The sequence below is a fragment of the Thermobia domestica genome, chromosome 10 (genome assembly GCF_964235325.1).
Source record: "Thermobia domestica chromosome 10, izTheDome1.hap1.1, whole genome shotgun sequence".
Lineage (NCBI taxonomy): Eukaryota > Metazoa > Arthropoda > Insecta > Zygentoma > Lepismatidae > Thermobia > Thermobia domestica.
In genome coordinates, this window is record NC_137463.1 from 101,596,611 (window position 1) to 101,624,520 (window position 27,910).

The following is a 27,910-nucleotide window of genomic DNA, read 5'->3' on the forward strand; positions in this document are numbered from 1 at the left end:
ACGTCAACCGGAAGTACCCTTTAAATTGTCAGTTCATGTAGTTTTATATATAGTTAGGATTCGGATTAGGATACTTGCGATTGCCCAACAGTGTCAAAGTTGCACCCCCAGATTTTGTTTAGTGGCTTACTTCTTGAGCGAACTCCATGATAAAACTTTGCGTGTAACTAATTTCCACGTCCAATGACTCAGCCACCGGACTATTCCGAAATGTCGAACATATTAAGAAAACGGAGATATTTAAAAACACTTCAGAATAAAGAGACGCGTCATTTATTTTCCTCACAGTTGTACATACTGAGTTTAATAGAACCGTCACAGATTTAGTAGAACGGTCGTTCACTTGATGGAGTTTGAAATGAGCTTAAACTATGTATTGAAAGTAAACATGATAAATCTATAAATAGTGAGTATCAAGAATGGCCTAGTCTTTCTTATTTGCTTATAAGATGCGCGTGTATTAGTTATTATAAGCAATTTTCCCTGCAGGTACTGATTGCTTCTTTAGAAATTTAGAATCTTTAATAAAAGAATTTAATGAAAGTTTGAATGAAATGAATTTAATGAAATGAAAGTTTCGTTCTCAGTATGCCATAATCAAAGAAACTTATAATTAATTTTAACTCTCAGTATCCCAACAAATTATATAAACTGACTAATTATCGTATTCTGAAATTACGCTTGTTATAAGCTTTCCTTGCAGTTCGCAAACAATAGATAGAATATTGCTATGGTACAGAAATTGTATAGAAAAAGTATAAAGACAAGATAAATTTACCTGTTTCAAGTGTTTCATATCTATTCATTCTGATACTACAAGTATTAGCGTAAATTTGAAATTAGAAAGGATACTCAAGATCCGTGTAAACTGCTAAGCGATTTTGTTTTTCTTTTTATCAAAGTTGTATTGGTCGGATCAATATAACGTCAAACCTAAAACAAATTCCAACAAAAGGTCTGTGAACGGTTTTCTTTTCTACTAGGTATACTGATCAACAGAAGAAAAAAGTTTACCAAAATTTGACAAGCAGAAGTGGGTTTTTCCAAGATTGGCAGTCGATAGCTTAAAAAAATAAGCAAAATTCCTATGACTTCCTTTATTTATAATCTTAGAAAAATTATTTTTCAATAAAAGTTGCTGCTTTTATCTCTACTAGGTATCCTGATTGAGAGCAGAAAAGCCTATACCATAATCTGAGAACCGGAATTGGCTTTCTCAAGATGGCCGCCGCTAACCTCGATAAAACAGTGAAATTTCTAAAATTCTTTTTATTTATTTTTAGAACAATTACTTCTCCATTATAAGTAAGTTTTATCTCTACCAGATATACTAAATGACTGAAAAATAATGTCTACCATAATCTGGGAACCGGAAGTGGCTTTTTCACCGTTAGCCTTGAGAATCAATGAAATTTCTACTTTCTTATATTTAATCGCAGCGCAATTATTTTTCCAACAAACTTACTGTTTTAATATTAAAAGAATTCATTTCTATCAATAAACGATATCTGAGATCAAAAATGCATATCAATAATGATCAGCAGAGCCCGGATGTTGTTGACCTAAAATTTTCTAAAAAGCGACCTATAAAATGACACTAAAATTCCTGTAAAATGACCCTAAAAATCACAAAAAATGACCTTAAAACTTGCGTTTTCTTAAATGTTTATTTCATTAAACATTGAATTTTTTTAATATCCATTGGATTTTTAGTTAACATTTATTTCTATTGATCAGTTCATTGTACGGCATTGTAAGTATTGAAAGCGTCAATTCACTCCCGAGTTGAAACTAGGAAGCACTCTTAAACAATAAAAGTTCGCGTGTAGACTACATGAAAATAGTAGATAGAAACATGTTTAAAATCCTTGTACGCCTTCTAATCCATTTTTAGTTATTCACGTGATCACATCCTTTGTGGTCAACAACCCAAAACTATCTGTTTGGCCACCTACTGACCCCCACCTTTTGTTAACCAGCTACAGCTTAGTCTTTTTCCACCCCAATAGTCAGGAAGCAAGAAAAGAGATTATTCAACTTCGTATTTTCCACATTCGTAAACCGTGTTCATTTAAAGATTTCCTTATGTAGAAAAAAAAGAATACAAAGACCATAAATGACCTAAAAGTTACCTTAAAATATTAAAAAATGACCCAAAATTTCAAAACGGCAAAAAGTGACCAAAAGTTGCCCCTAAAAAATTATATTTTTAGAACCTAGAGCTGATGGATAACGTTTTTATTTGAACTTGCCTTGTCCTATGCGTAACAGAAAAAAGTTGACTTGTCAACAAGATCCGGGCCCTTGTATGTAAATATCAGTTATTAGGTCTCGTAGATATATAATATTAAATTGTATGTGTTATCGTTATAACACAATTTGAATATATTCTATACATTACTACACACCTGGTAGAAACAAAAACCGTTCGCATACATGCTGTTGAAATTGATTTTAGGTTAGAATTTCTCTTTTGCTAAATTGACCTGACTATATTACTAGTTCTCACTACTATGCAATACAATTTTCTATAAAACATCTGTTTTACAAAATGCGTTTTATATTTGGTTATGAAAATATGCAGCAGTTTGGGAGTAAAAAAAATCACAACTTTATTGCATATTATTCCTCATCAGTGTCCTCTAGTGCATCAGATACCGGGTTGTCATAGTTGCGAAACTTGTCGTGATTCACACACAGAACTGCATGGAAGTCTATACATTCTGCAACTGCACCTGTTACAACTACAGTTAGACTGCAGTACATAATTTTCCATTGAGCTTCTAGTGCAGCATTCATATCACGCTTTACTGGAACAAGTTGATTGTCATCGAGTTTTCAACCCTAGTTCACAGGATTCATTTCGATAGCCGTACTAATTGTTGTTCATTACGTCCCACGGAAAGCAATTCTTCCTGTTTACCTTTGAATTCAGTATCAGCGCTAAAATGAACTATTGGGTTATGGATGTGTCGTCGCCTTATCTTATGTGTATTATCCTGGACCTGTGTCATACCCATTAAACACAGCAGTTGCCGTACCATAGTGTTTAATTGTAACTTCTGTATATATTCTAGCTATTTGACGATAAGAATCTCCCTTTTTCCACTCCAGCTTGTGTATCAAGTAGCCTCCGTCAATAACATTTCTATCTCTACATAGATCAGAATCAACTGATGTTCGATTGTAACAATGTTCATTAATGGCATGGGTTAGTTGTGGTTTATCGGTCTTTCTCAGAATGTGGATGTCCTCAAAAAGTGATGTTGAGCATGCACTAGGTGCATTGCTCATCACCTCTAGATGTAATTGTCCTGTCTTAGAAACTACAAGAAATCGCTGGAGGAGCAAGCCAGGATCAATGCTTTTGCCCTAAATAGCTGTGACTCCAGATGGACTACTCAGGGTTATTACTTTGTCGGTCCTCTTAAAAGCAAAGGAAAATACATTTTGTCCAATCATACTGTGCACAATGCTCCTTCCCACTGACTTGAACTCATGCACATTGATGTCTTTCTTTGCCGCAATACTGTTGATAATATTTCTCAATAAGGGGTCACTAGAGAGAGGTGAACATGACGACAAGTTTTCGTATGTTTTTGAAAGGTCTGAAGTACCTCTTTGAATTCTTGAGACCTTGCGCTCTGTGTTGCTTACTAGTGGCGTAAGAGAGTTCTTTAAAGTCCTGCATAGTACGATTGTAATCAGACATTATGTAGGCTAACATAATCCACAATACTCGCTGATCTTCTATCATCTTGCTTTCATGAATTAAACCGACCGAGCTTTTAAGTGATCTCATAATTGTTTGTTCAATGACGAGAACGCAATCTACACCAGCCCAAAACTGATTTGTTCGACAGATGCAAAACAACCCAACTAGAAATATCCTGTAGAACTCGGGGTTTATTGTCCTCCGTTTATTTCTCGAAGGTAAAAGGATGCTGATTTCAGATAGTTGTAGTGTTCTTCTGCTGCAAATATCGGCAAGGCATTGAAACGCACACGCAGATGATCGACTAAGAGCCAGTGTGATCTATTCTTATCAGCACTATCACAGTGTGATCTACTTGTACAGTATCTATAAGTTGCTTATATGTTATTCACAATTTGCTCATTTTAGACTGAGCACTTGTTACTGAACTAGATGTGATTAAAGTTTCAAGAGCTGTTTCACCCCTTAAGATACACGAACACATATTCTCAATTTCATCTGTTAGCGAAGTGAATTCAGGACTCTCGTCCGGAATTGATTGTACACAGATACAAGAAAGTTGGCGAAGATACCTATCAACTAGAAGATGGCCTCTGAAAGCTCTTGGAACTGCTTTACCGTTTAACATTTGCACTACAGTATTTGCACCATACACCACATCTAAAAAAATTTCCAGGCCTGTCTCGGCCATTAGTTTACCTATAGCTATAAGCAAATTTACGAAAGAGTGAAAACTGCCAGCCATAAATACGATGTTTTTGAGTGGAAGTTTTGTGGTGCAGCTTTGATTACTTCACTAGGTAGAAGGGCTAATCAAAAGTGATTATAGGAGGGATCTGGTGTTTGCTGGCTAATTTGTTGATGAATTCTAATGTTGATAGAATGCAGGTTTTGTCACCGAAAGAAATATCGATCATGGGCAAAAATAAAATTGGGGACTGGCCAGGATGAGAACTTCCCTAGTGAATTACATACACAATTACCTGCCAATTCGGTACAGCTGCTTCAAACAAAATGAAAGCTTTACAAAATATACTACATCAGCTGTAATGTTACAGCTTTGATAACATGCAAGATCTTTAAACTTTATTTCCCGTAATGTATTTTTAGCAAAACTGTACTCCACTATATTAATATTTGACGTCTCTGTTATATGAATTTTCGACATTTTTTCAATTCACAAGATATGTCCTCTTTACTCCTGGTGACAATGCGGCAATCATGCCCATCCCATAAAGTGTTCCTTTACCATCTACTATCATAGCATTGTGATCTACATTGTTAAAAACAAACATCCAGGAAGAGTCAAATAACTAGTTACGTTCGGAAACAGAGTTTAGATTAGCGGCAGCCATCTTGAAAAAGTCTACTCCTGGTTTCCAAATCATGTTAGATTTTTTCTATCAATCAGTGTATGTGCCAGAGACGACACACGCAAGTTTAATTGAAAATAATTGTTGTATGAATTAAAGTAAGAAAATCATAGGAGTTTTTGAGGTTATTGGCGGCCATCTTGAAAAAAGTTCCCTCCGGTTGCCACATTTTGGTAAACTTTTTTTTCTGTCAATCAGTGCACCTAATAAAGACAAAAACCACTCACAGATCTTTTGTTGGAATTTGTTTTAGGTTAACTTTTCTTTTTTGCTAAATTGACCCGACTATATTGCCAAGAATGATAACTCATGTCACGGGAATTAACACGTACAAAATTAAAATACAAAACTGTAGCTCGACTATGATCTTGAGCAAGAACTAAAAAAAATGTGTATTTTTCACTAAGATTGGAAAAGAAATTCTTGATAGATATTCGGTCGGTTGTTAATCTTGTAAGACAACTTAGACCACGCGTGTCTAGTAATGCGTGCCTAGTAATTCATGGGAGAACAATGTTTTCTCTGAGCGCAAGTAAAAATTTCCTTTATTGATTGTGTAAATTTTTCACACAAACTCCTGACATTCTTACATCAATGCACTTTCAATGAAAAAAATGCATGTGGTCCTATTGGCTGAATCGATAGACATCAAAAGTTTTATGGGGGAGTACGCACGTGCAGAGATTCAATAGGAGAGAATCCTTTCTGGAATAGTTTTCAGAGACTTGCCAGAAATTGTGTTTTTGATTCTAACATTTACAAATTCTATCGAAGAAATTGAACGTGTATTCAGTTTTGTCAACATAGCGAATAACAAATTTCAAACAAAATTGAGGGAGAGATAGTGCAATTTATATTTTAAGCCTTTGCAGAGGAAAACAATGCTGCAACTACATCATTCCGAAAAATCTGCTTAGGAACGTTGGAACATTGTAATCGTATATAGTCTCCCAAAATCAAAATTGAACCTCGCACAAGGCTGGATCCACATGTAAAGACTATTGACAGTAGGGTGATAACATTGAAGGTAAACTTTGATAACGTTATGTATCACTTTAGTTTCTTACTTGTGCATATATGAATAATATTATTTATTTATGTAACTTTTGAATTTAAAGCTTTTCTAGAGTTTTCCGTAGTGTTACTTAGCACTTTCCTCGAAATATATTGGGAAACTTATTTTAAAACATATTCACTACTCTCAATTGGCTCAAACAAGCTTACACCTAGTGTAAATAATCTTTTGAAGAGAATGGACATAACACATTGCTTTTATCAAGCAAAGGTAGCCATTAGGAAACAATTATTAAGCACAAATCTTAAGGAATGACCTACTAACACTAGATAAATTCGTTCAGATTTTTATTTCCCTGCACACAATAAATACTAAAGCACGTTCGATATAAAGCACTTAACTTTCGATAACATACTGTAGAAATATTATATCATTGATACAGCTAAAAGGAAATTATTAAGAACAAAATATTAAAACCAATTATAGAGATTGATTCACTTATATTAAGCTCCATCGCCCATCGCCGTGAGCTCCTTACAAGACAAACATTAGTATCTCGTTAGTCATCTAGTAGATTAGTGCGTCGAACGTAGTCTGATAGCGCCGAAACTGAACAGATTCTGGAAGGCGTTCATTGTGATCTTTTCAGACGTTACGTTCACGGTAACGAGCGTCGGAGAAGTGTGTCAAGCGCGTAATTTTCATGTTAGTCTTTGCTACTGTGAATAGTATTATAATGAAATATGCATCATAGAATCCTAATCCTACCACACCAATGCGAGCAGCTAGAACGGTTTCCAACAAATGTTCATAATTGTGGTCCTTTTCACATACAGGGGCAAACTTCATCTCCTAACGCAAAATATCAAAATTAATATCGTAATACCAGACTGAAATGTACCAGCATGGAAACCAGAATTCCACGCATAAGGTGTGAAGCACATTGAAGTGCACCAGGACAAACCATCCAGTCACACAGCGAAAACATCAATGGAATTCTTTTGGAGTATGGAACAAAGGTATGGGAATTTAGTAATTCCTTTTTCTGACATCCCGTCAAAAGGCCAGATGCGAGCGCAAAGCGTTATTGTACTTTCGAACTCTTCAAGCGGCGCCTATTCCATCGACGACTCTGCACCTCATCGTCCTGTGGAAAGCCTGTAAAGGGTCGTGAGATGCATATCCATAGTCCATCTGCAACGCAGTCTCCTGCAATGAAAACTCTGGTGCCAGATAATATTAACTAGAGGAGGCCTGCAGATCAAAAGCAAACGGTAGTGGAAACATGACATTTGATACATTAGGTAAGTGATACATTCAAATTCGGCTCAATAAGGGTAACTTAAACTCTGCATTATCAATACAAAAGTAAAACTAGATTATTCGTAATCAATATAAACTTAATAGCTAGGTTGAGGAACATAAATAAATTTAAGTCATACCTGAGATAGAGTTATCTTTCTTCGCGATCTCAGTATGTCAAGTACATCCATTTCAATTATGAAACAAACAAAAAAGCAGAAAATCCCATTGACACCCATTGCAAGCAAATGCTGTCCAATAACTTCCATAGAAAACACTTCATACTTAATGTCTGTACCTGAAGTAAAGATATATATATATATATATATATATATATATATATATATATATATATATATATATATATATATATATGGTGTAACATAAATGCACGGCCAAATGTGACTAGGTGATTGTGGACATTCAAATAAGAAAAGATGTTCCTATAAACATGAGTCCGATTCCCTTTCGTTTCCGAGATATAGGGTGTTCAAATGTCGAGTTCCTCGAATGGCTCATTATGGGAAAGTGAATGGAAATGTTCAATATTACAGGAATAATACATCAAGTGGAATTATGCTTGTGCAAATATATTTCCACTGACATGGAGAATGAAATTAATCAATATTTGAGGTTATTGAGTTGTCAGTTTTCCAACCAGGTACGAAGTGTTATGTTTCCAAATAGCTCTAGACGTCCACATGTTACCACATGATTGCTGTCATCAAAACGTTCCTAAACATGGGACACTATCTTCCGAAGTTTATGTGTGATATAAACGAACACTGTGACTTCCATCGAATACCTTTCTCAATTACTTATCTTTAGAAAGGTGTAATAGTTGTGATTTATGAATCATTGTTTACTATTGTGGGAAGTTAATTGACTTCACATTTGGACGGCTTGACTTGTGGAAACGAAGCGAAATGATATGCTAACATGTAGATGTCTAGTGCTCTTAGAAAACGTAACACCTTGAACAAGGCTGGTAACACTGACAAGCCGATAACCTCAAAAGTTGATTAGTTTCATTCTTTGTCTTAGTGTAAATGTATTCGCACAGGCATAATTCCACTTGATTGTATTATTTCTAATATTGAACATTTTCATCCATTTTTCCATAGTGAACCATTAGAGGAACTCGATATATTTGAACGCCGTCTATCTCGGAATAGGAGCACCATCGGACCCATGAACATTTTTACTTATTTGCATGCTCGCAATCATCTCGTCACCTTTAGCCATACATTTACGTTACACCCCATATATATATATATATATATATATATATATATATATATATATATATATATATATATATATATATATATATATATATATATATGATGTTTCAAAAGAACATAACCTAACCTAACCTGGGTGCGCAAATGCTTCCTTTCGGAGTTATACGCTGAGGAAAACATGAAAAAAAATGAATCTTAAAGGTTCATAGTTCCAAAACTATGGTACCTACCGTAGTCAGGTGAACACTTCACTCAGGAACTATCATGTGCGCTATCCAAAAATACATGTTTCTGAACCTTAAGGTACTCACGCAACTTTTTTTATAGAGGGAGTTTGACTACGGGCATATAGTTTGAATGATTTCATCTGCGTACGAAGTCAATCTTGCTAATAAAATGTTTGAAAGGATTTTATAGGTGCCTCGATAATTATTACAGTCAGTTTCGTCGCCTTCTTTGTGAATTGGAACAATGATTGATTCTTTCCACTCCTGTGGCAATTCTTCCTTGTTCTAGATAAGGAAAATGAGTTTGTGTATCTTGTTCCACAGTTCTTCGCCTTCAGCTAAAATTAACTCAGCTTGAATTTCGTCCACACCCGGACATTTCTGTTTGTTTAATTTCTTTATAATGTTTTCTACTTCTATTCGTTTGGATTCTGGGATATACGGTTCTGCGGTGTGTATCTCCCTTTCTCCACTCATATTAGTTTTTGACTGCGTGCTAAGCAAATCATCATAGAAATCTTTCTATTTAATTAAGATGCTATCCGTGTCAATGAGAACTGTTCCGTCAGCCTTCTTTAATATATAAGCACGAGGTTGATAGCTACTTTTAAATTCGCTGATCTCCTTATACATGTCCCGAATGTTTATATTTTTACTATTACACTAGTTAACAAAGGTTTTGTTACATAAAAGGAAATACCTGTTCTTAAAGGATCTTGTTGCGCTGAATTCGAATATGCACTCGGTTTTTCTCCATCACGTACGATTTTCCCGTAACAGAGGGATTTTCGGGAAAATCCCTCAAAAATTTCCCTTTTCGTTTATTTTACACCTCAAGATCTTGTCCCCTTGCATATACTAACATAGAAATTATACCTAAGTATACTTTGATTCATATTTAACAAACCCTCCAAGTTTCGTAATAATCACTTTATTCTTTCTAGAGAAATAAATATGTTTGTATGTATACTGTGTGTACTGTTTATTGCACCTTATAGTAATGCTTTCAGATCTCTTAAGTTGAGGTAAAACGTTTTGCTTTATTACCACAAACACATATATAAAATATAATACAATATAATTTACAAGTGTGACAATTTACAATAAATAATAATACAAATGTACCAAAAGGTCATGAAAAGGCAATCAAAACTATCACAATATATGAAACTTCCATTGGGTTACAAAAACGTACACTACTTCCTTCTTGGGGGGCGCGGTGGCTCAGTGGTAGAGCGTTCACCTCTGGTGCTTGGGGTCCCGGGTTCGATCCCAGCCCCCGCCAAGTGAACTTTGTGGTGGACAAACACCGTGCTCGTGGGTTTTCTCGGGGTTCTCCCGTTTCCTCCCACTTTCTTCATTCCACCATTTTCATTCATATCTCATTATCACCGTCTCCTTTAGCCTCACCGGCATAACCGTGGGACGTAAAACTTAAAGATTTCATTTTTTTTTACTACTTCCTTCTTTTGTAAGAAATGTTGCATTCTCTAACAAGACCCCAACAATAGTCCCCCATCATTGAAGGATCCCATCGTCCCTGGTACCTTTTCTCCATTGCCATTATATCTTGGTGGAATCTTTCCCCCTGTTCGTCGCTGAGACACCTAGGTTAGCAGGAAAGAAGCTGAGGTGGGAGTGCAAAAAGTGGATTTTTAAAGACATCCTACAACCCAACTCTTTGTATTTCTGTATCATGTCCTGTACGATTTCTGTGTAACTGTCAGCTTTGTTATTGCCCAGAAAGTTGCGCACAACACACTTAAATGCTGTCCAGGCAGCTAGCTCAGCACTGTTTAACTTGCTGTCAAAGCTATCATCAAGCATTAATTTCCTAATTTGGGGACCAATAAACACTCCCGCTGAAATCTTAGCATCACTCAGGTTGGGGAACTTATCTCGCAAATACTTGAAACCTTCACCAGATGTGTCCATGGCTTTGACAAAGTTTTTCATAAGTCCTAACTTGATATGAAGTGGCGGTAGTAATATCTTATTAGGATCTACCAAAGGAGCGTATTTGACGTTGCATTCTCCAGGTACGTAATTCACTCTAGGTTCCCATTCCTTCACTTCATAATGTTTGTCATCAGCTCGGCTATCCCATAAACATAAAAAACATTGGTACTTCGTGTAACCGCACTGCAGTCCTAATAAAATACCAACTACCTTCAGATCACAATATATTTGCCAACAATGGTCCTTGTAATTTATAAGATTTAGCAAAGTTGACATGGTGTCATAGGATTCCTTAATCTTCACTGAGTAGTATAGAAGGTTCTTTTATTTCCATTATGTAAAAGGACAGCTTTAAGGCTGACCTTTGACGCGTCGATAAATAAACTCCATTCTTCTGGAACGTAAGGAATTCCTAGCTCCGCCATCAACCCATTTATATCCATACATACGCACACATTATCTTGCATTGAGAAATAGCTTGAAAATTGAACATGCCTTTTCCTGTACACTGATATGTTCGTTTCTGCATCCAATAAGTTCCACTGCTGGAGCCTTGATCCCAGAAGTTCCGCCTCTTGTTTTGTCAGGTGCAAATCACGGACTAGGTCATTAAGTTCACATTGCCGGATGAAATGTGGCTCGCGAACACAGTCAGGGATGAACGTTGGATCCTTGGATGTACATGTTGATGTCGATGGTTCATCAAGGTCATGATCATCATCAGAGTCTTTTGGCCATATCTCTTCCCAGTTGGTAGGGGGCTCGGGAAGTGGAAGTTCATCCCCGTGCGGAATAGGTCTAATTGCGGATTTAACGTTGGGATAACTTATTGTGTATTTGCTTTTTTTTAGAATGTCCCTTAACTACTGAGAAACAAAAATAACAATCATCCAAATGGTTGGTGGGTTCTCTCCACACCATTGGTACAGCAAATTTCATGAACCTCCGTTTCCCTTTGGCCCATGCAAGTAAAGTGACGTAGCACGACGCACAAATTATGTTGGGTGCCCAAGTTTTGTCCTGACCTCCCACACGACATCCGAAATATATATAATATGCTAGTTTCACCGATGGCGTAATGGATCTACACTGTCCTTTAACTACAAACTGGCCACACACATAACAAAAACTATTTGGTGAGTTAACACACGAACGCCGTCCTCTTGACGCCATTGTACTGATCACAAACTAAACTTCTGGTCTTAGTTGGGTATAATGCCGTTAAGATCAAACATGAAAGCACTCTTAGCAGCAAAGACAACTTTGAAAGTGAAATTATGTTGGGTGCCCAAGTTTTGTCCTGATCTCCCACACGACATCCGAAATATTTATAATATGCTAGTTTCACCGATGGCGTAATGGATCTACACTGTCCTTTAACTACAAACTGGCCACACACATAACAAAAACTATTTGGTGAGTTAATACACGAACGCCGTCCTCTTGACGCCATTGTACTGATCACAAACTAAACTTCTGGTCTTAGTTGGGTATAATGCCGTTAAGATCAAACATGAAAGCACTCTTAGCAGCAAAGACAACATTGAAAGTGAAGTAGTGTTAAACCACACGTCAATATAAAAATGTACAAAACTCCCTCACCAGGTGTCAAGAACACAGGAAAGAAAGAAATGCGCGGGGGGAGGGGGGAAACGATACCGTAGTGGAAAATTCAGACTGCATTAGTTCATTGTTGTCAACAATGAGTCTGTATTCCATTCTTTCTTTCTTTTGCATTCTGTTACATTTGATAACAAATATTGATAACCATTTCATGAACAAAACGAAAAAACTTGGAGAATTGTATATATATGTGTTAAGATATACATATACTGTACGTTTAAAAATAATATACGTTGGAAGTATTTACAGAGAGCAATACAAGTGTGTTGTTGACTATTGTAAATATTCATTTTTATGTCTGTGTTTGTAGTAATAAAGCAAATCGTTTTTACCCCAACTCAGGAGATCTGAAAGCATTACTATCAGGTGCTATAAACAGTGCACACAGTATACATACAAATATATTTATTTCTCTAGAAAGAACAAAGCGATTTTTACGAAACTTTTAGGGTTTATTAAATATTAATCAAGGTATACTTGCGTATAATTTCTATGTTGCTATATGTAAGGGGACAGGAGCTAGGGGAATAAAATATCTGAAAAAGGGAAATTTTTGAGGGAATTTCCCGAAAATCCCTCTATTACGGGAAAACTGTACGTGATGGAGAGAAACCGAGTGCATATTTGAATTCAGCGCAACAAGTTCCTTTAAGATCAGGTGATTTTCTCATGTAACAAACAAAAAGTTTAAATTTGTTAACTAGTGTTATCTTCAAGTTTCTTAATTGTAGCTTTCAAACAATCGCGTTTCTTTGTTCTAAAAGTTTTGAAAGTTTCCCGACGGATGTCTACGAAATTGTGTGTATTTATTACAGTAGGATTTTGTAGCCAATGTATTTTTTCTGTTATCTCTTCTCTGCTAGTTTAATACATTCCTAGTCAAACCATGGTTTGTCCCTACGTATTTCCACGTATCGCAATTTTTCTTTTCCTGAAATTTTAATGCTATCTCTAATTTCAATCCAAGTATCTTCAACGTTAGTGCGCTTCGAATCTTCTAAAGCTGAGAATCTATTCGAAACTTCAATTTGGTATTCTTCTCTTACCTGGTTCTCTTCTAATTTCTTTAAATTAAATCTCTCTGTTTATAGGCATTGAAAATTTCCTTCGTTCAACGATAATCTATCTCTTATTATCGCAGCTACTAGGTAGTGATCAGTGTCATAATCATCCCTTCTAAACGACCGGACATCAATTATACTACATTCTCTTCTTCTATCTAAAAGCGTGATCAATTTGATTATGAGTTTTTCCGTCTGGTGAGGTTCAAGTGTATTTATGAACGTCGCGATGTGGGAAATTTGTCCCCTTCACGATAAGGTTTTTGGATGTTGCAAAGTTCACGAGTCTAACACCGTTGTCATTACTTTCCTTATGCAGACTTTTGTTCCCTATAATCGGTTTGAAAATATTTTCTCGTTCTACCTTCGCTTTGAAATCCCCTAATAGAATTTTCATATGCTATCGCGGGAGTTAGTTTTTACGAAGAAGTGGAAAGGATATTTGACCGTCTTTTATACCGTCATCCGAATCTTCTGTCGGGGCATGTAGATTAGAACAATAATATCACACAACCGACCCTTAAGAGTAATACAAGAAAGTCTGTCAGTAACAAATTCAACCCACTTAACTTCTGATTGCTGATATTATTCGTTTGTGATCGAGAAACCCTGTTCCTAATTGGTGATTTTTATTTCCTCCCCCGTAAAAGAACGTAAACTTTCCGGAATTCAAAGTTCCATTTCCTTTCCACCTAACTTCCTGAACTGCTACTAGATCCATCCTGTATTTCTCTAACTCACTCGTTACGGTTTTTAACGCGCCTGGCCTATAGATACTTCTAATATTCCATGTTCCAAATCTCATGTCCATTTTCTTTTGCTGAGGTCGTGCCAAGTTATCTGTCCTTGTCCGTGGCTTCTGTGAATGTTTCTGAACAAGTTCCTCTTTTTACAGAATGAGGTTGTTAGCCTTACGCAAATCCCCAAGCTGGGGGACAACTCCTTGTCGTCTGTCCGAGACTGCTTCTTCAGTATATTCGCAGCTAACCTCTATATCTAGAGGTCTTCTTCTCCATCCGCAAACCGAGGATTCTCCATGCCGTGGTGATAGGAACCCACGGTAAAGGACAGGAATCTCAAATAGAACAAGAATTATATATATATATATATATATATATATATATATATATATATATATATATATATATATAGGTGTATACAAAAATTTATTTTTTTACTTGTTCTATTTTATCCCGTTAATAAAATTTTCATTGGTATACCTTTCAAAGGAAGATAATATTTAAGATTTGAAAATCCTCTGTTTTATACTATATCTGCCTAAGGGAAGTATCCAATCTAATAACGTGCCTTTGTGTATGTATCGTATATGCTGCTTTTATGACGCGGGGGAGTATTGCTTATTATTAACTGATCTGGTTAGTGAGACCGTGCCTTCATTGACTTCCAGTGTGGCGTTTATGATTCAAATCCAATCGGAGGAAACCAATAGGAAGACCTAGGCACAGATGGGACGACAATATTAAAATTGATCTTGCAGTAATAGGAATACCAATAGAAACTGGATTAAGTTGACTTAGGACTAATATAATGGAGAGCTGTTTTGAACGCGGCATTGAACCTTTGGGTTCCATATGCCACAGAATTACTTAGTTAGTTAGTTAGAGGAGCATATTCAATGCTGGTAGATGTACACTATGATTGTTCGTCGAATTGGGTTTAGCATCACGTTAAGCAGTGAAGCTACGAGAAACGTGTATCTATGGCTTAAGACTAGAACGTGCAATGGTGGACAAATTATGATTTAGATTTTCTTTTGGTCACCAGGACGTTAATTGTGAGTCCTTGTTGGATTATTTTAGTTTGTTTTCATCATTTGAATAAAAGAATAATATCACAGAAAATTATGTTAGTGTTCTCAAGATTTTCTAGAATTTTAAGAGTTCACCTCAACGCCCAATATTAAGCAATTTGAGCCATGAGGAAGATTTGACTTAGTGTTGTAATAAGTAACTATTAATCCATTTTTTATTAGGCTACGTGTTTACTATTTATTATAATGTAGTAATGTTATCTACCTGCATAATTATATTAAAACATTCCCATAAGAAATGTGCAAGATTAGTATTTATAACTACTTACTGTTTCACTATACGTTTAAAACTTACTGAAAAATGAGCAACATACTAATACTATCTACTCTAGTGTTGACGGCAGCGAAGTTGTTTCTAATAGTCCATTTCATTCTCAATGTTCTGTTTCTTGTAGAGCGCATCACAATATTATTTTCCTTATCTTCGTAGAAAACATGACATTCTTGTCCCTAGTTTACACCAAGTTTTTTCTTCTGAGAATGAAATCCTTACAGAGCTTCAGAACAGTGATGACGCAAACTTTAATTTCTTGGTGAGTGGTAAGGGGAAAGGCAGCTGGAGCCACTCATTTTTTCGTATACAGGATGTGACTACTTTGTATGTCTTGATCTACATTATAACGCATTATGTCTGGAGCAATCGGATGGCGAACGATGCCCCCAGAAGGCAATCACCTTCTTTCTCGCCACTACCGTCATTACTGCTTCAGAATATGAGATAAAAATATTGATGGGGTGGATACATTTCGTAGACTCAGAAAATGAAAAGATAGTGCTAAAGGAAATTACTGCAAAGGTAATTAAAGTAAAGAGAGTACAAGCAAATAAAAAATAGATAACAGGAATCTGAAACGTGGGGGCTGTCCACAGTCAAATATCGCAGAATTGAGTGAGTGCCAGACATTTGGGCTAGCGAAAAGATAAAAGCACAGCTAGTGTTACTACCAGATTGAATGTGAATATAATATCTCTTGACACACAGAAATATACAGTTTGAAAGATGGCATAAAAAAAGCAAGTATAATAGATTACAAGTTCTTCATAACACACCTCTCTAACCGGTATATATTTGGAAGAAGTTCTGGACATTATTTCCCATTTGCTTCCTAGAGAGAAAATTAACCGTAACTGACTTGCGGAGCATAATATTGTGTTATGTCGAGAGTCTGATAATTACATGGGAATTTTTCGTTGATAACATAAGCATGCATGCAAAATAAAAATAATAAAAAGTCTCTTCGTGTGTCGAAGAAGGAAGAGTGGTCAATTCCTTTAAGTGAACTCGAGACGTTTATTGGATTAATCTATGTCTCACTGCAAGAATATGAATATTCGTAGAATATAATCTAAGAGTTGACGTGTACAATTATTTAAGTAGCAATGTCTTGTAACTGATTTGCTGATATAAAAATATTTCTCAGATTTCTCGTACAAAAGACACGAAACCAGCATTTACAGAATAGCAGACTCGCATTATTTATTGAGATCTAGATTAAATTAGTTGCTATCTTTTAATCATTATTGAAACCTGGACGGTACGTAACCAGCGATGAATAGCTCTACTTGATCAAGAACGTCTGTGTTTTTACCTGGATCGCTGCCTCAGAAGGAACCAATAATTGCTGGTAGCAATGTAACTATTTCTTCGCATCTACAATAGTATTCCATATATTGAGAAAAAGTGTTTATTCCGAAACTGGCAGAGGATCGTAGTGTTGATTACAGAAAGAAAAACAAGAAGAACGCATCTCACTAGAGCATCAAGCTCCAAAGTACACATGCAAAAAAGATATGGGAAAAGATAAACTCTAATTGCTACCACATGTGTAAACATTTCGTTTACAATCTTGAAATAAGAGGAAAAAATGGTGTATCATTTACTCAAATTTAGTTGAAAAAGTATGAACTGTAAAAATAGCTCTCTTTCTCTCTGAGGCCCGGAATCCCCTTATCAACTTTTTATGATACTGTATCGCCAGTAAGTCATAGAGAGACAATAAGCATAACAAAAATCAATTAAAGACTTTGGGACAAAAACCCGTTAAGTCCAAAAAATGAAAGTGTAAAGGAGATAGCTTCACAAGGGTTTCTCGTCATCCGATTTTCTTAAAACTTGGCACATATATACTAGACCAAAAATAAATCGACACGTATTTTTTGTTTCTTTCGGAAAATTGGTTAAGGCGACCAAACGGCTCCTTTTCAAAAAAGTTTCCCCTTGATTAAAAGGGCCACTTTAAAGAAACAAAACTCTGCCGATGCAAAGATGACTTCAAAGTAGGAAATGCGGGCTTTTTCGTTTTTGCGAGGAAAGAGTTGCAGGGGCAGTAACACCTTCGAAATGACGAAGGACCCCGAACAATCTTTATGGAAATTGGATTTCGGTGGAAGTGCTTGAAACCATGATATGTTGTAGATATGGTGCTCCAAAGAAAAAATATCAACTGTCGTAACCACAAATCACTGACCATTTGGCTACTACAGGGCTACTTTTTGGAAACAGCTGAAGATAACGACATTTTTGATTTCTGTAAAAATGATTCAAATCGTGATATGTTGTAGATATTTTGTCATCCTGAGAAAAAGTCTTAATGGGCGTAACTACCACTCACTAACCGTTTGGCTACTACAGGGCCACATTTTTGAAAGCAGAAGATAACTTTATTCTGGATTTCGGTGGAATTGCTTGAAATCGTGATATATTGGAGGTATTATAATCATGAGAAAAAGCCTCAATTTGCACAACCACTCGCCCCTGATCGTTTGGCCACTACTGGACCACTTTTTCTAAGAAGAGCTGAAAGTAACGGTATTCTGGATTTCGATGGAATTGCTTGAAACCGTGATATGTTGTAGATATTGTGATTCTGAGAAAAACTCTCAATGCAGAAAACCATCAATCAGTGACCATTTGGTAACTGCGGGGATTACATTTTTTAAAACAGCAGAAGGTAAGAATTCTCTGGAATTTTGGTAGAATTGTAGGAAACACCTCTATCAGGAAGGCGCTCGGAAAGAAGGATTACCGCCGTAGGCAGGCGGCACCTGTCCGCGGAGGCAAGACGATCTACTTGTTCAAAGTTTCCGACCTTTTACCGAGGTGGCAAGCGGTCGAAAATCGTAAAATAAAATGCCCTTTGCCGACTGTTGCCGACCATGAGAATCGGCAAAACAGCCGGAAAGGCCTTTTTCCGACTCTCTGCTGACTCCTTATGCCGGCCTTTTACGAGGGCGGCGCCGGCGCATTTACTGTGCCTTTACGGTCGTTTGCTGACTTCTCGGGAAGACAGCTTTCCGACGACGGCGCCGGCGCATTTAATGCTCATTTCCGGCTGTTTGCCGACTGCTCGGCAAAGCAACTATTCGTCGCGGTCGAAAATCGCACTGAAAGACGCCGGAGCCGGCAAACCGACCGCCGCATCTGGTCGGCATGGACAAATTGTCCGACTGTAGGCGGCAGAATCCTGATGGAGACTGAAAAATCATACCCCACAACTCGGAAAGTGGATGGGAAGAGTAGCGGCCAACATCATGTAAGCATAGACAACATTCAGATGTTCATTTTACGGGAGAAAGGAAAGCCCTGGAAAGCCCTAGACAATTTTTCTCAGAATCACGACATCTACAACATATTGCAGTTTCATTTATTTACACCGAAATCAAAAATATCATTATATCTGGCTGTTTTAAAAAAACTCTGGACTTGTAGTGACTAAACGGTCATAATTCGATGGTTGTGTTCATTAAGACTTTTTCTCATGATGAAAAGATCTTCAACATATCTCAGTTTTATTTAATCTTACCGATATCCAAAGCATCATTGTACTCGGCTGTTTTCAAGAAAGCAACTCTGCAGTGGTCAAATGGTCAGTGATTTGTGGTTGTACTTATTGAGTATTTTTCTCAGGATCACAACATCTACATCGTATTACAGTCATTTTATTCGAAATCCAGAATATCACTATCTTCGGCTGCTTTCAAAAAAGTGGCCTCATAGTGATCACTCGATCAGTGATTGGTAGTTACGCCCATTAAGACATTTTCTCAGGATGGCAATATGTACAACATATCAGGATTTCAGTCATTTTTACCGAAATCTAGAATGTCGTTATCTTCGCCTGTTTTTTTGTTTTTAAAAGTGGCCCTGTAGTGGCCAAATGGTCAGTGATATGTGGTTGTGCCCGTCGAGAGTTTTTCTTAGAAACACCATATCTATAACATATCGTGGTTTCAAGCAATTCCACCGAAATCCAATTTCCGTAAAGATTGTTCGGGTTCCTGCGTCATTTCCAAGGAGTCACTGCCCCTGCATCTCTTTTCTCGCAAAAACGAGAAAACCCATATTTCCTATTTTCAAGTCATCTTTGCATTGGTAGAGTTTTGTTTTTTAAAGTGGCCCTTTTAATCAAGGGGTCCCTTTTTTGAAAATGGGCTGTTTGGCCAACTTAACCAATTTTCCGAAAGAAACAAAACATACGTGTCGATTTATTTTTGATCTAGTATATATGTGCCAAGTTTTAAGAAAATCGGATGACGAGAAACCATTGTGAAGTTATCTCCTTTACACTTTCACTTTTTGGACTTACCCCAAAGTCTACAATTATTATTTTTCCCCAACCTTTAATTAATGATTAGAACATAAAAGCTATTTAGATCAAACTGCCCACTGGTGGGTGTTAAGGGTTACTAAAAATACAGTTTGAGCGTTAACATGGAATAAGCTAGGGAAGCAGTATATAAAGCTTTCTTAACGGAACTTAATTCATTACCTATAGTAGATGGAACATATAAACAAAAAACGTTCCTCTTTCATTTGAAACTTGATTTTAGAAAAGTAAGAAGGAAAAAGTTTTACTTTAGATCTTGTTTTTATTGCTTTTCTCACTACAACAGAAGATGAAATAAATGACTCGGTTCAATCTAAATTGAATCTAAATTGAACATTTGAGTCAAGGGATATCGTATGTCGTAAATTGTTGATTAAATTTATTTTAACCATTGCGCACACAAAATTCATGAAATGATATGTGTACTACTATACAGTTTAGAATGAGTACCAGATCTCGTATGAATTTGTAGGAACGAAGTGCAGCATTATGAATTTTCTTGATATGAAGAGTGAAGAATGTGTTATTTCTAACTTAATTACAAATATAGTAACTCCATCTGTTCATATCAAGAACATCATAAGAAGAAGTCTCCATCAAGTCTGCAGAACAGAAGTCTCCATCAAATCAAGGTATACCCAATAATCTTGAATAGTTAGAATTATTTGCTGTGCTATTCGACACTCAATGTAGGTTTCTAGCTCTTTATAAATTACGACATACTGTAGATTCCATTCAGGGAAAGGTATCTCAGAACAAAGAAATATTTCTAAAAGAAAGAAAAATTTAAACAAAAAGTGGTTGATTCTAAACTTAATAATGAATTTCAACATTGTTATCTTGTACCCAGAGAAAATATAGTTCAAACCAGAATATGTAAAACGTATACTGTACCATTATAGAAGATAAATTTAGTGTCTCGGAAGAGATAATGAAAAATTTAATGCACTTGAAGAAAAGACTGTCAGTTCACATTTTTGATTGTTAGTTAGTCTCCTGAATAAAAATATAATATTTGTACCTGTGTGTATAAAAAATAGACAATTCCCGTGTCTTATTGATTCCGGGAGTTAGACATGGTTTGCCAGTAACAATATTTGAGCATTTAAGTAAAAACAAAAGTGTAATCTCAATGAATTGAACACTTGTTTACAAGTGATTGGGTTGGAGATCAACAAGTTTCTGTGACATCAAAAGTAAGATTTTCTCACATTGGGTTCTCTCGGAATTGCTTTATTCCGTCATGAAATTTGACATACTTCTTGGCAATTACTTTCATAAATGGTATAATGCTGTCATAGATATGGCTTCAGGTGAATACTGTATACACTCAAAAGATAACTATAAAAATGGAAATGCCACCAAGTAAACAGTCAGTTACACGATCTGTCTTATACTTGCACGGATTGTGTAAAAGGACCTATGTCAACACACTTCCATGATCAGCAAATTAGTAAATAACATCCTGGAAAACAGAAATTTGAATATGTGAAGATAAGAGTCACTGCTGTAAAAGAGAAAACGTTCTTTATAATTGCCAGAAAATGTCTGAACAAAAGTCCCAATGGGAAATAGTATATCTCCATATATATATTTAGTAGTTTGATGCTACCCCCTGTGTTTGAAATCCTTGAAAATATGTATAAACGCGGATTATGTTTTATTCTGCTATGGCTGAATTTAAGTAACTTGCAGATTTATTGATTGAAATAAAGTTAAGAGAAAATGAGATAAAATCGAGAAAAGTGCAAGGAATTTCCATGCATGCCTCCGAGGTCAAGGAACATACTCCAGGAAATGAGTAACGTTTGACAACATTGCCGATGAGTCATATTCAATCATATAGAATTGCGATGTGAGTCTTATCACTTGTGTTGCAACATTGTGACTTCTGATAGCGTGAGATGTGGTTGCATGTTGTGTTAGGTTAGTGAAATTTGAGTGTTGTGGACATTCAGAAGAAGCAAATGCCTCGTTCCTGTGACTATTACCTTTGTTATATCTGTGGAGAGGTGACTCTCAAGTCGCAAAAAGGACAATTGACCTCGCCCGTCAAGAAGTGTTACGAACTTTATTTCGCGTGTAAGTTGGTGACCAAAACAAGACATGGGCCACTACATATGCTGCTTGATATGTGTTAGACTCCTGACAGACTGGGCAAAAGGTTGACGACATATGCCATTCGCTGTTCCCATGATTTGGCGGGAGCCAACGGATCACACAACAGACCGTTATTTTTGTATAAAACAATTGCTGCAATCACGTCGAAAGCAAAGAAGAGTATGCAAAAGCCGAACTTACCATCTGGGAGGAAACCTGTATGCCACAGTAAGGAATTACCGATACCAGTGCCTCCAGAAAACGGATAATGAGTGACGATGAATCTGGTAACGAGTTTGAAGAAGTTTCAGAAGATGTGGTTCCACTCTTGCTGACCCAACATTTGAAATGCTCTGTGAATCAAATACCCCACACATTTTGACCCAAGGTGATCTTAACAATCTTGTTCGCGATTTAATTTTGTCTAAGCAGCAATCTGAACTTTTAGCTTCGCGATTGAATTGGTAAAAACTTCTTTATTCTGATACAGAAGTCACTGTTTTTCGTGACCACCGTGCTGTTTTTTTTCTCAATATTTCTCGAATATCTAATCCGTTATGGAGACTCTTGGCCATGCATACAGTGTAAACGTATGGCGTCTTTTTGTAGATTCTAGTAATTGAGTCTTAATGTAGTTCTTTTCCACAACCTAAACAAATTTGCTTCTGTTCCGATTGCTCACGCAGTTAACCTTAAGGAGACTTATGAGACTTTTAAACTAGTGCTCACTCTTATTCCGTATGACAAATACAAATGGAATATATGTGGAGATCTAAAAATAATAGGATCTTGGCATGCAGAAGTTGTACACAAAGTATTGGTGCTTTCTATGCGAGTGGGACAGGAGGGACAGAAAAATCACTATTGCGGAAAAATGGCCTCCTCGCAATGAACTGCTGACTACATAAAAATGTGGCGAAAGCTCCTCTTGTTGACCCTAAAAATGTGTATTTTCTTAAACTGAACATTACATTGGTTACTTATCAAAAACTTTGTGAAAGGTATGGATTAAACATCTCGCGCAGTCGTGTACTTGCGACAGAAGTTCCCAAAGCTCAGTGATGCTAAAATGAAGGAATATTTATCGGATCACGAATTCGGGAATTAATGATTCGAATTTTGTTGACTTGTCGAGTGATGTTGAGAAAATGACATGGCTGTCCTTTGTGTGTGCAAGAACTTTTTAGTGAACCATAAGGCAGAGAATTATGGCGATATTGTACATGAAATAGTGAGATCCTTTCACCGTATAGGATGTAACATATCACTTAAACTGCATGTCCTGAACGACCATTTGGACTTCTTCCTAGATAACCTTGGTATCATTAGTGATAAACATGTTGCACGGTTTCACCAGGGAAAATCGCTATCAAGGTAAGTGGAATGCAGCAATGTTGTCTGAATATTGTTGGACTTTACGATGGAGCTTATCTGAGGCAAAGTTCCGCAGGAAATCGTGTAGAAAATATTTTTATGTAAGTTTTTTTAATTTTTACTTACTTCTATGCTGCTCATTTCTTTGATTACTTTATGTACTAATGCCGGTTTTTAAAAACTTTATGTAAGAAACTAATGTTGCGAGACCGTATCTTTATGGCAAATATTTAATGCATAAGCTGCCATAAGCATGCAAGAAAACACTTTCACATTAAAACCGAAGTAGATGGAGAAATTCTGCTATTTGATCTATATTCAGGGCCAAATTATCTTCCAGTGACAGTTTCTTTTGTTCTTGGGAGATAAACTTTATTTTTTTGTATACCATAATTTGAAGTTATTTTTTATGACCTATTAATTTTTACAAAAAAAATGTAGGAATACACAAGACGACACTGGAAGAGTTGTGTGAAAGATCATAAGTAATGAGGTTTGACAGTTTAATCCAGAAAATTAACCTTCTTTCAAATTTAAATAAAATATTTGAGTTTTCAATTTAGAAATGGTAATATTTCCATTAATGAAGTACATAATGAAGCTATAAACGTATATCAAAAAACTAAAGATCGTAATGTTTTATATTGCATTTGTTCTTTTGTACTTTATAGTAAGTTGATGGACTATTATACCGAACTGATTGTTTCTTTACAGGAACTCAGTTCTGCTAAGCTGCCATTTAAATGAACAACTGTACAAGACGAGGCACTAGTTATGTAAAGGAAGCATTTTGTGAAAAGGTAATGTTAACAGTTCCAGACATAAATGTTAGTTTTATAGTTCATACTGACAGTAGTCTTTGAAATTATTTTGCTGTTTGCTCGTAATATAATAATCAAAGGGACTTTAGTTCCGTATTGTTTCTCGAAAATCATTCCATTATCTGACTAGAGTAAAAATTTTTACGACCTTTAAGGGAAGGCCTTAAGCCCCGCCTTGCTCTTCAAAAATTTGAACACTACTTATATAAGTTCTTTACTATTCATACAGATTCTCGTGTTTTGTCTTAGTTACTTCACAATTATAAGTGACAACATCGTTATGGCAATCTCACGGAGAAAATTTCAAAATTTAGATTTAAAACAGTACATATCCGTCAACAAAGCAACGAATTTTCTTTCAAGGGTTGCAAATTACTGATAATTGTTTTTTTCTCATTCAAATACTGTAGAGATCTAAAAATGATCAAGGTAGGAATGCCAACTTATCGTTTATAAAGTTTCGGAATTTACAATTACTCAACAAATTCTTGAAAAAACATGAGGCGAAACATTCATAATCGAAAGAAATTGTTGAAAAATAAAAAGAAAAAAAAGGTAGAACCGTATGCCTTACAGAAGGTATTTTGTTCAAGAGAACAAGAGCACAATGTTATGAGGGTTATAGAATAGTAGTTTCAAAACAATTAGTTCAATAAATTCTTGGATATTTCAACTCAGAAATTATTCATGGATCACATACATTCGTCCAGAAAACGACACGAAAAATAGCTAGCAGATTTACTTGGCAAAGTGTTTTATTAAATTCAAAATTACATAAATACTTATGAAATCCGTCAAATTTGTAACTGTAATTAAGAAATTATCAATGAACAAATATTGTGCCCGAAATGTAAAATACTCAGAAAAATAGATGGTATATAGATAGGACGGAAAAGGATCTCTTGGTCAAGGATTTGAAATTTTCAACTTAACACATATCATTTTTTTTTTTAAATGGGAGAAGCTATTCAATTTGGAATTGACCAGTAGCATGACAGTGCCTTAAGTACTTTATTGTGGTACCTTTTTTTATTGCGTTAAATACCATTTTCACAATTTAATACAGATTTGGTATTAGCCGTTTAGAAATTTTCGTTAACTCTTTCGAAAATAATAACATATAAAATATTGATATATTGTTGGCTTCAAGTAAGAAAATTATTAAAAGTAATAAATAATTCTTTAAGAAAGTCAATTTATATATTAAGAAAAGGGAAGTTTCAGACAGCAGAAATCTTAAGGGATACTTTTAGAAAATAGTTCAATGAAAATTTCTTTTGCCTGAAAGTTTTGATTAGAAAGTTTAGACCGTTATTGTTGTTGAATTGAAATTTCATTAAAATGTTCAATTATTAATTGAATGCCATTTCAGTTTTCCGTTCCCATTTCTTCAAATGTGAGGAACATGTTACTGTAAAAGCGAAAAGATATACGTAGGTGTTAACAAATTTCCTTCTCCCACACCGACGACAGAAAAATGTTGGTGTTGAATCTGTGTAGTTACAAACATATTTTGTAACGAGCCACACGGCAAGGCAATCGATGGCAACACTCAAGATCATGTTTCCTGGGAAAGTGATTTGCAGATTTGGAGACTTCCATGATTCGCAAAATCCCGCCGGACTTGACTGTCTCTCACTATTTCTTTTGGAAGCATCTAAAAGACAGAGAATATACAGACAGTTTGGTTGCAGACACTTGAGGAATTAAAGTACAGGATTTGGGAGGAAATTTCCGCCATCACTCATTTTACACCGAGTTATAAGCACGAAATATCAATAGTGCAAATAACAGTTTCTCAGAAGTGCTAAAGGACATGAAAAATTGCAACGAAACTATATGTTGGTACAATACGCAAAAAAATAAACGAATACGTGTTTTGTACTTTCTGTGGAGAAACGGTATAAGAGGGCAAATGCCTCCACCCAAAATTTTGAAAGTTGACGCTCGAAACTCAAGAAGAAGTGAACCGACGTGAATGAAATTGTGCACAGATATTGTAGATGTAAAATAACGGAACATGTGTTCATTATTTTCCCTGGAAAAACAATTGGATGAGACGGACCCCTCCAAACCTTTGATCACGAAATATCAAAAGTGCTAATAACAGTATGTCAGAAATGCCTAAAGGGCATAAAGAATTGGAACGAAACTTTGTGTAGATACAATACGCAAAAAATAAACGAATATGCGCTTTTGTATTTTCTGCGGAAAACGGTTATTGGAGGGCAAAAGCTTCACCCGAAATTTTGAAAGTTGAAGCCCGAAAGCCAAGGAGAAGTGGACCGAAGTGAATGAAATTGTGCACAGGTATCGTAGACGTAATATGAGGGATACGTGTTACGTAGTTTCCTGCAGAAAACGGCTGGCTGGGCGACGGACTCCTCTAAACCTTTAATCACGAAATATGAAAAGTGCTAATAACAGTATGTCAGAAGTGCTTAAAGGACATGAAGGATTGCCACGAAACTTTGTGTTGGTACAATACGCAAAATATAAACGAATATACCTTTTGTACTTTCTGTGGGGAGATGGGTTTAGATTGCAAAAGCCCCCATTCCAGATTTGGAAAGTTGACGCCGGAAAGGTAAGAGGAAGTGGACCGAAGTGAATGAAATTGTGCACAGGTATCGTAGACGTAATATGAGGGATACGTGTTACGTAGTTTCCTGCAGAAAACGGCTGGCTGGGCGACGGACTCCTCTAAACCTTTGATCACGAAATATCAAAAGTGCTAATAACAGTACGTCAGATGTGTAAAGGACATGAAGAATTGCAACGAAACTTAGTGTTGGTATATAAATACGCAAAAAGAAACAAATATATGTTTTGTATTTTCTTCGGAAAAACGGTTATTGTTGGCAAAAGCTGCACCCAAAAGTTTTAGAGTTGATGCCCGAAAGGCAAGGAGAAGCGGATCGAAGTGAATGAAATTAAGTGTAGACATGCATATGTAAAGTAAGATACATGTTTCTTAAGTATCACCTACCGATTTGTTTCAAATTTGCCACGTAAACAGAAAAGAAGTCGACACGTGTTTTCGTTTATCTGGAAAATCATTGTAAAAGGTAAAGGCACCCCCAGAAATACTATAAAATACGTTACAGGTAAGAAACACTCAGTGCGTAAATAGTGAAATTTTACCATTAGAGAGATGAGCTAAACGTAGGAATCAATAGAGTGAATTTTGAGTGTGTCTTGCTTCTACCCTCAAAAGTTCAAAAACTGAACACTGCGCTCTCTAGCGTATAATTGCGAAACAAGTATTGCCTTATTGAATATATACAAAGTCTATGCACAACTTAATTCGTTTTGGTCTACTCCTTCCTGAGCTTCTGGGGTAATTTTTCTCGAAGGGGTCCTTGGCATCCTCATAGTTTTCCCGTACAAACTAAAAGCACGTTTCGCTTATTTTTTGTGTATTATATCTTTACATAGTTTCGTTGCAATTCTCCATGTAATTTAGGTACTTCGGCATACTTATTAGCACATTTGATATTTCGTAATCAACGCTTTAGAAGGGTGTATGCCCTACCCACCTGTTTCTCTTTTTATTCAGGAAAATGAGAAACACATATTCCCTCATCTTAAGTCTACAATATACGTGCAGAATTTCATTCACTTCGGTTTTGTTCCTGCATTTCATTCGTCAGCTTTC

At 36.0% G+C, this 27,910-nt stretch overlaps 1 protein-coding gene across 2 annotated transcripts in view; it reads right to left on the bottom strand.

Annotated features, from left to right (window-relative positions):
• Positions 1-27,910, bottom strand: part of LOC145662607 (phospholipid-transporting ATPase ABCA1-like) — a 1,231,974-nt gene that overhangs the window by 127,250 nt on the left and 1,076,814 nt on the right. For both annotated transcript variants that reach the window (XM_081728328.1, XM_081728326.1), the window contains one exon: positions 7,546-7,703. In XM_081728328.1, the coding sequence (XP_081584454.1) occupies positions 7,546-7,703 (158 nt within the window). The remainder of the gene's footprint in view (positions 1-7,545; positions 7,704-27,910) is intronic.